The 15,081-nt window shown below is 35.3% G+C and overlaps 3 protein-coding genes across 3 annotated transcripts; 2 read left to right on the forward strand and 1 right to left on the reverse strand.

Moving 5' to 3' along the window:
* The first annotated feature begins 308 nt into the window (after window positions 1-308).
* On the forward strand, window positions 309-4,285 carry LOC111898854 (serine hydroxymethyltransferase 2, mitochondrial). Its single transcript, XM_023894750.2, has 15 exons — window positions 309-557; window positions 638-688; window positions 802-888; window positions 1,260-1,381; window positions 1,471-1,547; window positions 1,757-1,881; window positions 1,980-2,072; window positions 2,163-2,255; window positions 2,377-2,574; window positions 2,752-2,856; window positions 2,954-3,019; window positions 3,106-3,183; window positions 3,383-3,494; window positions 3,592-3,702; window positions 3,897-4,285. The coding sequence occupies exons 1-15, from the start codon at window positions 462-464 to the stop codon at window positions 4,043-4,045; spliced, it is 1,563 nt and encodes a 520-aa protein (XP_023750518.1). The 5' UTR covers window positions 309-461; the 3' UTR covers window positions 4,046-4,285.
* A 1,904-nt stretch (window positions 4,286-6,189) lies between these two features.
* On the forward strand, window positions 6,190-8,790 carry LOC111898855 (putative pentatricopeptide repeat-containing protein At5g52630). Its single transcript, XM_023894751.3, has 2 exons — window positions 6,190-6,461; window positions 6,617-8,790. The coding sequence occupies exons 1-2, from the start codon at window positions 6,369-6,371 to the stop codon at window positions 8,705-8,707; spliced, it is 2,184 nt and encodes a 727-aa protein (XP_023750519.1). The 5' UTR covers window positions 6,190-6,368; the 3' UTR covers window positions 8,708-8,790.
* A 696-nt stretch (window positions 8,791-9,486) lies between these two features.
* LOC111898856 (uncharacterized) lies at window positions 9,487-11,398 on the reverse strand. The gene has a single exon (XM_023894752.3). It carries the CDS (start codon window positions 11,094-11,096, stop codon window positions 9,684-9,686), a length of 1,413 nt encoding a protein of 470 aa, XP_023750520.1. The 5' UTR covers window positions 11,097-11,398; the 3' UTR covers window positions 9,487-9,683.
* Window positions 11,399-15,081: the final 3,683 nt, after the last annotated feature.

Genomic DNA, 15,081 nt, shown 5'->3' on the forward strand with positions numbered 1-15,081 from the left:
TTTTGATAGGTTCTCGGATCTATATGCTCCAATTTGATTCGTTCATGTTTTTTTCTTTATTTTTACTTTCACTTGTTCTATTATTCCATAGTTACCGGTTGCACATGCTAGATATTTCTACTCCTTATGAAAACATAATGGTTGATATCTATCTCTCCTTCCCTCATTTCAATCTATCCACAATTGTCTGGTTGTTGCTGTTGTATAAAATTAAGATACTATTTAAAAAAAAAGTGCGAGTAAAAATTTATTTTAATTTGGATATATATGATCATTTTGATACTTATTAATGACGAATATGATAAAGGAGACGACAATCGCTTTCTTATTTTAGGTGAGGTTACCTCGTCATCCACCAACCCACTCACGAACTCACTATCTTCACCAAGTCCTCCAAAAGAAACCAATTGAGGGTAGATCCAATCCATTTATCCAATACCCATAATCACATCCAAGTGAAAATGGTCATGGCAATCGCACTTCGAAGGCTCTGTTCTTCACACATCAAGCGTCACTATCTCCGTCGTCCCTCCAATGGATCTTCCCTCGCTTGCATGGTCTGTTTCTCCACCCATTCTTGTAATTCATGGGGTTTTGGTTCTCTTTTCAATCTAATGTATTCATGTGTTTTGTCCAGTCTTCTTTGCCGAATCCAGCAGCTCATGATATCGAAGTATCACGTGTTAATGTCAGTACTCATCATTTACTCAATTGGATTCATTTTTGCGGTGTTACTAGATCTCGATTTTGTCATCTAGGGTTTGATATTCTTTTTGTGATGTTGTGAATTTCTATCGACAGTGGACGAAGCAATTGAATGCTCCACTTGAAGAAATTGATCCTGAAATTGCCGACATTATTGAGCTCGAAAAAGCTAGGCAATGGAAGGTAACTTTAAACTTCCATTAATCTTTTCTGTTTATTTGAGTTACAGTTGAAACGATTTCTTATTAATTCGCCTCCTTTTGACTTTGAGCGTCAAACTTTATATTTAAGAAAGAAAGCTTACCTTTTGTTTTTCAGTAATTCATCACCGATCTCTTATTGGATCTTCTGCTCAATCGATTGACAGTTAGTAATCATTAATCAAGTTGAATGTTAAGATCGAAAGTAATCTGTTTCACATCCAAAATGACATAAATTATATAGCTATTATGAGCAATAGTTTGATATGAAAACCACAATAAGCAGCATGGATAGCATAAAATCCGTGTTAAATTTCTTATATGGTTGAACTTGATTACTCTGTGTCTATATAGGGATTCGAACTCATACCTTCAGAGAATTTCACCTCATTGTCAGTAATGCAAGCTGTTGGATCAGTGATGACCAACAAATACAGTGAAGGTTATCCTGGTGCTAGATACTATGGAGGAAACGAGTATGAAAAGTCCACTTAAAATTCTTGATTTTTCCCTATAATTAAGTGGCATTTATATTCATTCTTGTGTTACACTTTATTTTTTAAAGGTACATTGATATGGCTGAAAGATTGTGTCAGAAGCGTGCATTAGAAGCTTTCAATTTGGATCCTTCAAAATGGGGAGGTAATACATTGAATCCCAAGCGATTGACTTTTTTGACCATTTAAATTTCTATAAAATTTGTCCAAAATTACTCAATCTTGCAAACTAAAAATGTTTCTGGCATCTTTACAAAGCCTGTAGTTAGGTTTTAGGGGTTTAGGGATGAATCAGAATAAGATCATTAGATAATTTTACATTTTGTGCTTAAAACGCTTCCATCTTTTTTGCAGTTAATGTGCAATCATTATCTGGATCACCTGCTAACTTTCAAGTTTATACTGCACTTTTGAAACCTCATGAGAGAATCATGGCCCTAGATCTCCCTCATGGTGGACATCTTTCACATGGTTATCAGGTGAAATGTAAAGTTCATAAATAAAATGAGCTAAATTTGGTCACATATTGTATGAGATATATTTAAAAAGCATCTCATTTTGATTTTTTTTTATGTAGACTGACACAAAGAAGATTTCAGCTGTCTCAATATTTTTTGAGACAATGCCATACAGATTGGATGAAAGCACAGGTTATATTGATTATGATCAAGTAAGTTAATAAGAGTTAGTATGATATTTTGTATTCCTGTGAAGATTATTTTTTTTTTTCCTTATGAAAAAAGTTTATTGTATGTTGTAGATGGAGAAAAGTGCTGTGCTTTTTAGGCCAAAATTAATCGTAGCTGGTGCAAGTGCCTATGCTCGAGTTTATGACTATGCCCGTATGCGAAAGGTAAATCTTTTCATGTAAAATGACCAATTTACCCTTAAAGATATCATATTTCCGTTTAGGCCCTCACAAGAACATAACAAAATAAAATAATATTTCAAATCCCTCTTTTTTATTTTGACAGGTTTGTGACAAACAAAAAGCTATTTTATTAGCTGACATGGCACATATCAGTGGATTGGTTGCTGCTGGTGTCTTGCCATCACCTTTTGAATATGCAGATATTGTGACAACCACAACACACAAGTCACTACGTGGGCCCCGTGGAGCAATGATCTTTTTCAGGAAGGGACTAAAAGAGATAAATAAAAAAGGCCAAGAAGTAAGTTTATTATAGCAATGTTAATCCAAATACAAAACAATTTTCATTGCTATAATTGGATAGATTTTTCAGAGTATAATGTTTTATAAGAAAAAAAATTAAAAAATACAATGCCTTAATAAGAAAAGTAATGAAAGTAGGTTGTTATTTAGCTTTTACATATGTGTCGATGTGTAGGTGATGTATGAGTTTGAAGATAAAATCAATCAAGCAGTGTTTCCAGGACTTCAAGGGGGTCCACACAATCATACAATTACTGGTTTAGCTGTTGCATTAAAACAGGTTTATTTTTATTCATTAATAATTGAACATTACTTGTCTCTTCTATTAACCCAATTGAATTTACTCTCATTTACTATATTTGTTGTTTAATTTATAGGCTACAACTCCAGAGTACAAAGCATATCAAGAACAAGTTCTTGCCAATTGCAAGAAATTTTCACAGGTTTTACTAAATACATTAACTTTTTCTTTCATTCCAATTTCCATCTAATTTATATTTTATAATAAGAAATTAAAATGTGATTGCAGAGTTTGATAGAGAAGGGATATGATCTTGTATCCGGTGGAACCGATAATCATTTGGTCTTGGTAAATTTAAGAAACAAGGTAATTTCACCTTAAAATTAAATTAAAAATTGCATTATTTCTACAAAAAAAGGTTATCATTCCAACAACACCTGACATGGCCCACACTGTCCTTGCCCCATAAAAAATCAGGTACACAGTGTGGCCCACTGTGATATTATCTATTTGCCCATATTTGTCATTCTTCATGGGCAATTTAGTAATTTCTTTGTGGATACAGGGTATTGACGGGTCAAGAGTTGAAAAGGTTATGGAGTTGGTGCATATTGCCGCCAACAAAAACACTGTTCCCGGTGACGTGTCAGCCATGGTACCTGGCGGCATTCGTATGGGTAAATAAATTTCACCATCTTCAAATCATGCTTTTATATCGTTAGATATTTACAAATTTTGAATCTTTTATTGAATTAGAAGAAATATTTTGTTCAGGAACTCCTGCTCTAACATCTAGAGGATTTCTTGAGGATGATTTTGTTAAAGTTGCAGAGTTATTTGATGCTTCTGTCAAATTGGCCTTGAAAATTAAGGCTGCTTCCACAGGTTTGACTTTTAGCCTAGGCCCCATTTGTTACACTAGACATCAGTGACAGTGACAGTGACAATGATAGAACATGACAGTTTTATACTGCATTTGACATTAAGACAGAGATCCCTCGTCTGTGCAAAAGACTTTATTTTTTTTTAATTTATATTAAGTGAACAAAAAGATTCTGAAAATATGAAATTGATACCAGGAACAAAGTTGAAGGACTTTGTTGCAACTATGAACGGGGATGAGAAATTTCAAACAGAAATTATAAAGATTCGGGGGGAGGTCGAGGAGTATGCTAAACAATTCCCAACAATTGGTTTTGAGAAGGAAACAATGAAGTACAAAAATTAACAAATCCAAACATAGTAAAAACCATCGGTTGGATTCTGGTTTTGGAGTATTTAAGGTTGTTTGTCAAACCTGTTTGTGGTTTAAAGTTGTGCACATGGAACCTCGGGAGATGCTAAGATTCGTTTTGGAGGTTTGGCCGTAATCGAAGTTCATGTTTTTGTTGTCGTCAGTTTGTGTAAAATGGATGGTGGTTCGGTTCTTTATTTTTATAAGAAATAGATTTTGTTTGTTATGAGTTTATTACAAGTTGTTATTGTTATTATCGATAATCACACGTATAGTAATAAGTGCACACTACAGAAAAATTGAAATTTATTAAACTATTGTAGTTCTTGCTAGGATTATTATTATATTTTGTTATTTGTTAACTTTGTGTTGTTTATAATCTAGGAAATGTACTAGGTTTTTTAGGTGACATACATTTTTATAGGAAAAATACATGGTTTTTGAATATACATTTTTATCCGATTCAAATATTGTTGAGGGGAATTCTGAATTCACCTAGGTATAGTGATAATGAAACTTGGATTTAGGTCGTTATCTTTCACCCTGCAGTTCTTCATGTCATGATCAAACTAAGCTTATACAAGTATACAATTTGCATCTTGTTATTTGTATTTAAGCATAGGTGGTGTCATTTTCGTAAATATTTTTGTGAACATCTGTATATTTTGACCAAATGTTTTTTATATAAAAATATTGAGTTTAAGGATATATAGGAAGAAAAGGTAGGAGGATATTTAATTTATATATATATATATATATATATATATATATATATATATATATATATATATATATATATATATATATATATATATATATATATATATATATATATATATATATATATAGCATTTTTATTGTCCATTTTTATCTCTTATAGAGCTTTATTTCCTAAAACCAAAATGGTTTTCATGAAATTAAGCAAGAACATTGGTTCACATTTACTCAATTTGTTTCTTGTTTGTTGAGCATTTTCTTGTGTACCTTTTTGTGTATTATCATTTTCACCAACATCAATATCATCATGGAACAATTTCTTGTTGCATGATGACGCTCCTCCCCTAGACATTGTCCCTCAAAGCCTCATTAATTCATGGCTGGCAATTGGCCGTATATCATCCCTCAACACTATGGTATATTGTCCTACTTGGTCCCTCTCCTCAACCACCATCTCATTGTCATCCTCTACTTCATGTGTCCCTTGAAGAGGCACTCACTCTCATCTAAGTCTCTAATGATCACATGATGAGAGTTATTAGGAGACATGAAATAGGTTAGTATGAAGATCCTCTGATGCTCTGTATACACTTTTATAAGCTTATTTGGAGCAACATAATTAGATAGGATACACACATCATCATCACTACCTAGTTCTCGCAAGTGGGATACTTGATAACCTAGTTCTTCCATTATATTGTCCATTTCATGGACAAAAAATTCATCGACGTCCAATATGTCAATGATGCGAATTCATCCTTCTTGTACCTTCTTTAAGGGAATCAAGTGAGCTTACCTTCGTGATGATGTTCCATGGAGAACATTGTGGATGATCCTCTATAAAAAAAATAAAAAGAAAATGGTTTCAAAAGCTTGTCATATATGTTACTTTCTAACCCTAGAAATCATGAATATAAACAAAAAACAACAGAGGCATTACCATATATGTTCTCAACCTCAATGTATGGATTTAGAGGTCTTAAATTCCACACTGTCACGACCATTATCCTTCCAAAAAGTTTGTTGGAAAGCTTCAATTCCAACTAGTTCGAAAAGTAGAAAACAGAAACTAGGGTTAAAAAATGAAAAAGATGAGGATGAAATTTTGAGTCCCAACTTGGGTGATAAATCCTAAGAGGTATGAGAGTGATGGTTTCCTAATAATGCTAATAGAGTAGAAGAGATATAAGATGTCATAAATATCCTCACATAAGTGACACATGTTTTAACTAACAACTGAAATTAAAAAGAAATTAATACAAAGACTCGTACAAATATTATATATAAATTTTAGATGACAGACCCTAAATTTTGACAAACAAATGGAACAAATTTAAAGTTTTCTCTGATTTTTTTTTTTAATTATCTAGTTGGTCGGTGGACCCCATGCAAAATAATGAGGATTGGGCATTTGGACTCGCTCATTCCCCTCTCCTTCTATCCCTCCCCTGTTTCCCGAAATCCATTTTCATCCAAACACACATAGATGAAGATAACGTGAAATTCGCACATCCAATTCAACATAACTCTGAATGTAAAAAAGATCGCACAAATAAAACCATGAAAATTCCTTCATAGATAAGTAGAATCTTTAGCTTTCATGGCATCTCTACCTTCAGTAGTAATCGGCAACACGATCAAACTCGAATCAGAGTTCAAGAGACGCACCGCCAACTTCCCTTCGATTGAAAAGGTAAAGCTTTCTTATAATTCATTTATCACAATTGTGGTTAATTTACATTTATAACAGTAGGTTAGTTCGTTAGCAGGACGATGAAAGTACAGTGGTTTGATTTTCGAATTGCATCAAACCATGTTTGCTAAGTTCATTATCTTTCTTGTTAGCAGAGGAATTTTAGCTCAAGCTATCCGGATAAAGCTTTTGACGCATTAACTTTGGACTTCAGAGAAGTCGAATCTTCAACTTACGTTCCACTTCTACAACAATGCGTCGAAAAGAACTCACTTCAAGAAACCCAGATGATTCATGCTCACATTATCAAATCCGGTACACAAGAAGATTTATTCGTGATGACATCGCTAGTGAACGTTTATGGAAAATGCGGTGCCATGGAAGCCGCACACAAGGTGTTCGATAAATTGTCTAAAAGAAACGTTGTAACTTGGACTTCTTTAATGTCAGGCTACGTTCACAACTCCCAACCCGAAACAGCCATCCGAGTGTTTTCACAGATGTTGGAAACCGGATCTTATCCCACAAATTATACACTCGGAGTTATCTTAAACGCTTGTTCTGCGTTATTAGATCTTAAATTGGGAAAACAAGTTCATGGGTATGTCATTAAATACGGCCTGGAAGATGAAACAAGCATCGGGAATACACTCTGTAACTTTTACTCCAAATGCATCGGAAACCTGGATTCCGCCATGACAGCATTTTGGAGGATCCGGGAACGGAATGTGATCTCATGGACAACAATCGTTTCCGCTTGTGGCGACAATCGGAATCCTGATTCCGGTTTGTATCTATTCGCTCGAATGCTTGAAGATGGAATTGAACCAAATGAGTTCATTTTAACAAGCGTCTTAAGCTTGTGTTCTACAATCCAAGCTAAAGATTTCGGTTTGCAAATCCATTCATTATCCATCAAGATCGGATATGAATCCAACACTCCTGTTACCAATTCCATCATGTATTTATACTTAAAAGCCGGATCATTTACCGAAGCCAAGAAGCTATTTGAAGGATTGGAAACCGTAAGCTTAGTAACATGGAACGCGATGATTGCGGGCCACGCCCAGATGATGGAAGTTTCCGAAAATACCCTTCTGGCAACCCGAAACGGGTTTGAAGCACTTGACACCTTCTTGAAACTACAAAAATCTGGATTAAAACCCGATCTTTTCACCTTTTCTAGCATCTTAACAGTTTGCAGCAATCTTTTAGCTCTAGAACAAGGTCAACAAGTCCATTGTCAAGCCATAAAAACTGGGTTTTTATCCGATGTGGTTGTGGGGACAGCTTTAGTCAACATGTATAACAAATGTGGGACAATTGAAGGTGCATGTAAAGCGTTTGTTGAAATGCCTACAAGAACTTTGATTTCATGGACTTCAATGATCACTGCATTTGCTCAACATGGTCTTTCACGACACGCGTTGGATCTTTTTAACGACATGCGAATCTCAGGTGACAGACCGAATAAAGTTACATTTGTTGGTGTTCTTGCAGCATGTAGTCATGCGGGAATGGTTGACCAGGGTTTGACTTTTTTTGAAATGATGAAACACGAATACAAAATTGACCCGATTATGGATCATTACGGGTGCATAATCGATATGTATGTGAGATTAGGGAAGTTAGATGAAGCTTTTGAGTTTGTTAACAAGATGGAATTTGAACCAAATGAGTTCATTTGGTCATTACTTGTTGCTGGTTGTAGAAGTCATGGGAATCTTGAAATGGGTTTTTATGCTGCTGAAAAGTTGCTTGATTTAAACCCTAAAGATCCCGAGTTGTATGTTATGCTTTTGAACATGTACGTTTCAGCGGGAAGATGGAAAGATGTATCGAGGTTAAGGAAGTTGATGAAAGATGAAAAAGTTATGAAATTGAAAGATTGGAGTTGGGTTAGCATTAAAGATAAGGTTTTTTCGTTTAGATGTGACGATAAATGTGAAGAGGTTCAAGATTTGTTGAAGGATTTGGTTGAGAAATCGAGAAATCTTGGATATGAATGGAAGGAAAATGAAGAGCATCATAGTGAAAAGTTTGCTGTGGTGTTTGGTTTGTTGAAGATGGAAAAAAGAGCAGTGATACGTGTGGTTAAGAGTACGAGTATGTGTAGAGAGTGTCATAATTTTGTTAAGATTGTTTCCATGTTGACTGAGAGGGAAATTGTAGTGAGAGATAGTAAAAGACTTCATAGATTTGTTAAGGGGAAGTGTTCATGTGGGGATTTTGGTAGTCTTTTGTGATTTGGGATTGTGGTGTATGGAATATAGAATGTTCACGATTTGTATGTTTGTTTAGTTCAATTTTAAGACACAAAATTAAGACATACCCACTAAAATCACCATATTTGTATGGCCATTATTTCATCTGGCTATCATACAACAACCAAAAACTTCGCTTTACCAATCCAATCAAGTGACTTCACTAAATTTTGTCATATTTTGTGATGAAGTTGCTATATGTCTAATCTGCTGATAAACTATCTATAAAACTGTATAAATTAGCTAAATGACATCATTCATGAATTTTTTGTAACAGTTGATTCTTTACTAGGTGGTGGATAAGTCTGTGTTTTCATTGTCTATTACGTGTTTCCACTGCATGTTTGTGTTTCAGACGCTTGTTTAGTTAGTTAATGTAACATTTTATTTTCTTATATATTTATGATATAACTTTAACAAAGGTACAAACTATCATAATAAAGAAATTTCAAAGTAATCATAATAGTAACCATTTTCTATCTTAATTTATACAACAAAACGCTATAAAATTTAATGTCTCAATCTTGCAGAAAAAGATGGAATAACGTTGGAACTACTCATACACATGTCTGTACAAAAGACAGCCTTAAAGCTCAAAAAAGGGGTCCAGGAAGAACTAGAAAAGCTCAAAAGGAAAATTACTGGACATGTCTTGCTTCTAAAAAGAACATCAATTTTCATATTAGAGTTGAATCTACAAACAAAGGACAACATTTATACAGTGGTTGTGCCTTTCTAAAAAGATGCATGCAATTAATTCATCGGGCAAAGAGTAAACTCTCAAAGTTAAATAGATAAAAAAAAAAGTATATACAACAAAGAAAGTGCAAAACAAAGAACATATAGGCACACCCAACAGGCACATACACCTATTATATATTAGTTATTAACCGTGAATCCATGATCATGATAAGATCAAGTAAATTAAAAACAAGGAATGAATCAGGTACTTCGGGTTCTAGGGAGCCTTATTAGGGTTCACAACCATCTTACCCTCTTGATTAACGGCCAAACCAGGGCCGGCAACCACCGGTTGGTAAGAGGTGGGCATTCCTCCCTGCGATGTTGTATAATAAACCTGCCGGCCGGTGGCGTCAATACCTACCTGACCATACCCCATCTCAGCCTGTGGTCTCACCATTCCGATTGCTTCTTGATATGTTCCGATCTTTTGTTGTTGAACTGGAGTTTGTGTCATTGTGCTGTACATCGGCTGTTCCCGGTAGAATTCAGGTTGATTAACCATCCTCTGCATCCCATAGTACGCCTGACCTTGATTCACCTGAACTGTTGCCGGTCGGAGTGTCTGACCCGCAGGCGCCGCCGGTGCCGGGGATGGAGCTTGAGACGAATAAACACCATTCGACGATGGAATTAGGTAAACTGGAGAGTCGGTTCCCGCCACCGACATAGTGTAACCACCTGTTGTCATATGTCGTTGTTCTTGCCAGTACCGCGGTTGACCTGTCGCCGGTGCCGGTTGAATTTTCTGAGTGTAATAGTCTCCGTAATAAGCCCTGGGGTCGATATTCATAGCTTGTTCGTGACTAGCGGCAATCTGCATCCTTTGAGATTCCTGAATCTGTCTCTGGATTTCTACCGTCGGTGACACAACCGGATCGGAGATCACGAGACGGTTGCTATTACTATCCTCGGAACCGCACTCCGATTCCGGACGAGCGCCTTCTGAAACGTTCGCCTGTGGCACGACAACGGCCGCGACATCCTGCACCTTTGACGGAGCCTGTACCGGCGCATTCCCTTTATCGAATCCAAACAGAAAATCAGGATTTTCCGACGCCGGAGATGAAGCCTGCGCAGACGAGATCTGCACGGCGTTCAACGCATCGACAAACCACTGCTGCTCCGTCTTACTTTCGCCGCCGCTACCGTAACTCGACGGAGATAAAGGAAATAAAAACAACCGAAGCCTCACCGGCTTAACAGAAGATCGGAATATCCTATCGTATTCGGTCATCATATGTTCCAAATCCTCATCGTTCGTAACCGAGATCAACGCATCAAGATCTTCCCCGGGCAATTGGTACTTAAAACAGATATCGGTTGAATCGGAAAGCGAACCAAGTTTTTGTAAAATCAAAGCGTACCTAATGTTACGATCCACGGTGAGGATTTTGGTATCTCCGCCGATATAAGTGAGTTGATTATCATGTGGCCGTGGCAGTATCTTACCTCCATAACTGCACATAAGCTTGACCTTGTAATTGGAAGCATTATTGTTAGGGTTAGGGTTAGGGTTGTTGTTGGCGAGCTGTTCGTCGTATGAGGCGGTTTCGCAATCGACTTCCCGGGAGCGAGGAGTGGAGGTGTTGGAGTCTGGATATGAAGAATATGAGTAATTATTCTCCATTTTTTGTATGATCTTGACGGAATCTTAATGGCGGAGGGTGGTGGTGGTCGCCTCCTAACGGTTATACGGAGAGAAATTAACGTAATTGGCTGCCATTGGAGGTGGAGGTGGTGGAGATCAGGAGGAGGATAGGATCAAGCCAAGGCGATAGGTGTATCTTTTTTCATAGTGCATAATTATAATTTATAATTATAGCTTTTATTGTGGAACCCACCTGCGGAAGTTCAGGGACTGAAAGTGTAACTTTTTCAATCTGTGGGCTTTTGCTATTTGATTACTTTAGCTGTTTAGGATAGGGATCTTTATAAGGATCGGCGTGTTGCATGTTCGGTGAGTAGCTTTTGAAAGATTTTGTTGGCTCTCACTTTTAGTTTTTAGAATTAGGCTCTTTGTCAGGATTTGAACTTTTAGGCTTTGAATTTTTAAAAGGTCTGAATTTTTAAGATGGTCTGAATTTTAAAGATCTGAATTTTTAATATGCTGTTTGGTTGGAACCTCTGAATTGCTATGCTAAATTACAAAAATGATCATTTTACATTTTCTATTATTTTTTGTTGAATTCAATGTTTATGTTTACAAAAATGACTATTTTTTCTTATATTTAACACCATACAAAATTCAAATTAAACACAAATCCAAAATACAACATAAATTCTTTCAAATCCATGAAAACATACAAATATCTTGGTGTGATCAACAAATCTATTAGAAAAAAAATGATCAGCAAAAACAACAACAACAAATGTTCAAGCTAAACAAATACATCCATACTTTTTCTCCAGCATTACAACAAATGTCCCAGCAGAATGTTGGACAAAAATACCCCTCTATTGTTTTTTCTTGATCTCTCTTTCCCCTATTCTTCTTTCAATTGATCAATAATTTCCAACCCCTAAATCGACCTATAATAGCAAATCAAGACTAGAGGGGCAACATGGGGGACAACTTTGTTGTTAAAATCACTACAAAAAACAAACATGATCCAACACATCAAATGCACAACTGATAGCATAACAATTTCAGTTTTTTATGTTCAAGTTTGAGGGCAAAGAAGGAAGAAATAAAAGAAGAAACAGTGTGCTATCAATTTCAGTTTTTTATGTTCAAGTATGAGGGCAAAGAAGGAAGAAATAGAAGAAGAAACAGTGAATTCGAGGGAAATAATGAAGAAACAAAAGAAGAAACTGAAGAAGACCTTTTTGTTGGCTGCTGCGGTTGGCAGAAGAACGACACGTAGATGGAGGCGGCGGAGGAAGGCGACGTTGCTGTAGCGTCGTCGGGGATTAGGGTGGGCGGCGTCTAGCATCGTCCGATGATGAGGAGAAATACGCGAAGCAAGCAGATGCAAGGGAAGAAAAGAAGAGGGGTCAATTGTTTAGGGCAAAAAAGGAATCCTTAAACGCGCGTCTCTTTTTTTTTTTTTTTTTTCAGACTTGGTTTACTCTCTGAAAAAATAAGAGGTATTATTAATTTTAAGAAGCGAAAAATAATACACAAACAAACGGTCTGAATCTGAAAGTTTAAGACATTACCTCTTAAATCTTAATTATGAAATTAAAAGATAAACAAACAGCCCTTAGTTCTATAAAACAGAAAAGTTTGGTTCCAAAAAATAAATTACTTTAGTTTATTTTAGATTTTAGCTTTTTTGATTTTTATCTAAATTTATATATTTAATAACAAACAATTATTTCTATCAAATGTTTTCTTACAAAAAAAAATTATAGCTTCTAACTATAGATTAATTTTACAAAACATATTCAAAAGGGAAATCTACATAAAAATCTTTATATTTTAGCTTTGTTAACAAAATATCACATTTGTTTTATTATTATTATTATTTTTTAATTTAACCATTGAAACCGATGAGCATTTGTAAAAGAATCCCTATACACGGCTAATGTTTGTTTTTAGGGTTAAAATGCAAAAGAAAAAAAATTATGGACGACTTTTTCATTAATAAAGTTAAAGTTTACGTATTTTTCAGGAGATTTTGTCTCTCTCTCTCTCTCTCTATATATATATATATATATATATATATGCTTAGGTTATTTTGTTTTTACTAACTATTATGTGCCAGAATGCACAGATCTAGACCAATGGATGAAGTTAATCAATGAACATAATTGTGGGTGTTGTTGGATTAGTGTCTAAGGCTGTAACTATATTTGGTAATTACTTGACCCGGTTGTGGATGGTCCTTTTGGGTTGCCTTCACCATAGCAACTTGACATGATGATTTGTTAAGAAAGAAGAGATATTATGTTTTATATATTATTAGAATAATATATTAAAGGAATAATATTGTTATTTGATTAATATAAGTCATATATTAATTAAGAATTAATTTGGTGACATAAAGAGGTTAATTGAATAAAGGGGCATAAACAGTCAAATGTGTGATAGTTGTGTTTTGGGCTATGTGTCCTTATGGATAAGAGGGTGGACGAAATTTAGGGTTTAGGAACCTTGAATTCGTCCAAGCCTAGTATCTAGGAGGATCTTGGATTGCTTAGGGCCTAAGTTATTCAATTAGGGTTAAAGGTGAAACCCTAGTAGCTCATAGTATAAATAGGACCCTAGGGTGAGGGAAATCGGCACTCATGCAAGGCAAGAAACTCTAGGGCCGATTTCTCACCCTCCTCCCTCTCTCTCAAATCATCTTCTTGCTAGTTGGTTTTTGTAAGCCATTAGAGGAGTGACAATTGTGACTCTAAGCTCCAAGAAGAAGAAGTATCAAGCAAGTAATCCAAGGTATTGTTCTAGATCCGATTTCATATGATTAGAATCACTTGTTTACATTAGATCTAGTATTGTAAGTCTTGGATTCAATGCATGTTCAATTAGAGAAACCTAGATCCAAGCAATTAGGGTTTGCATGTGCACATAGGAAAGTTCTTGTTGCTCAAACCCAACAGTGGTATCAGAGCTTTGATTGATTTCTATTGAATTGATGCATTGATTGATTGCTTGTTACTTGAAAAATTCGATTTTTGGTCCTCTGCCTAATGAACTCGACGAGTTCCACTGTGGACTTGGCGAGTAGCTCCAACTCGGCGAGTCCATAGTGGGAACTCGGCGAGTTCAAGCGTCAGAAAGAGGGAGTTTCGGGATTTCTTGCTGTTTTACTTGAGGAAACTTGCCTTAACTGTTTTGGGTCATTAAAATCCGATTTTAACCATATATATGAGTATATTCTTGACCAAACAAAAGATAATTACCAATTAGTTGAATAATAATTTCCTTATGTGATAATAATTGATTATTTGAATTGAATTGGTGAATTGTTTTGCAAGTAATATTGAATAAGATCAAATTGAGATAATCTAATTGTTGATTTACATTATTTGCTATTTGATCCTTATGTTTTGAAAAGTTTAAAACTTGTCCTCAAGTTTTGAAATTTAGATTTGTGATTAAAAGTTTAAATAATTTAAATTTCAAACCCTAGAATTTTACAAGTTTAAAATTCAACCTATACTAATATATTATTACAAGATTAATATATATATATATATATATATATATATATATATATATATATATATATATGATTAAAGATGCTAGTCTTACCGTTAGTAGGCCTCATTCACGAAGTCAGTCTATAAGGTGGGTATAAGGTTGCTGCCTATAAAATGACGCTTAAAGGGTGTACACTCACACCCACCGCTTGCTTGACTGGTGGAGGGTCGTTAGCCGAACGGGTAGGATAGGGCAAAACTCTTCTCATTAATAAGTATAATGAAACTATAAAGTAACTAAACTATTTTATAAAATTCCCAATCTTAGTTACTTTAGGAAAAGTGAATTGATGCAATCCCATGAAATTACACTTTGCACCCTTGTTTAGATATTAGTGGAACGTGTGTGGTTAACTGGCACACTAATTGGTTATAAGAAAAGGTGGCAAAGGGTGATTCATTGTTTGTCATAGTTTGATGGAGCGTGTGTGGTTTACCAGCACATCGAATAGGTGATTGTAACA

This window comes from Lactuca sativa, chromosome 6 (assembly GCF_002870075.4).
Source record: "Lactuca sativa cultivar Salinas chromosome 6, Lsat_Salinas_v11, whole genome shotgun sequence".
In the NCBI taxonomy this organism is placed as follows: domain Eukaryota; kingdom Viridiplantae; phylum Streptophyta; class Magnoliopsida; order Asterales; family Asteraceae; genus Lactuca; species Lactuca sativa.

What these genes read in the sequence shown, in the direction of transcription:
- LOC111898854 (XM_023894750.2), top strand. Translation starts at nt 462, where the DNA reads ATGGTCATGGCAATCGCACTTCGAAGGCTCTGTTCTTCACACATCAAG. An exon ending in GGATCCTTCAAAATGGGGAG is followed by an intron (nt 1,548 to 1,756) that starts GTAATACATTGA and finishes TCTTTTTTGCAG; the next exon opens with TTAATGTGCAATCATTATCT. An exon ending in AATTAAGGCTGCTTCCACAG is followed by an intron (nt 3,703 to 3,896) that starts GTTTGACTTTTA and finishes AATTGATACCAG; the next exon opens with GAACAAAGTTGAAGGACTTT.
- LOC111898855 (XM_023894751.3), top strand. Translation starts at nt 6,369, where the DNA reads ATGGCATCTCTACCTTCAGTAGTAATCGGCAACACGATCAAACTCGAA. An exon ending in ACTTCCCTTCGATTGAAAAG is followed by an intron (nt 6,462 to 6,616) that starts GTAAAGCTTTCT and finishes TCTTGTTAGCAG; the next exon opens with AGGAATTTTAGCTCAAGCTA.
- LOC111898856 (XM_023894752.3), bottom strand. Translation starts at nt 11,096, where the DNA reads ATGGAGAATAATTACTCATATTCTTCATATCCAGACTCCAACACCTCC.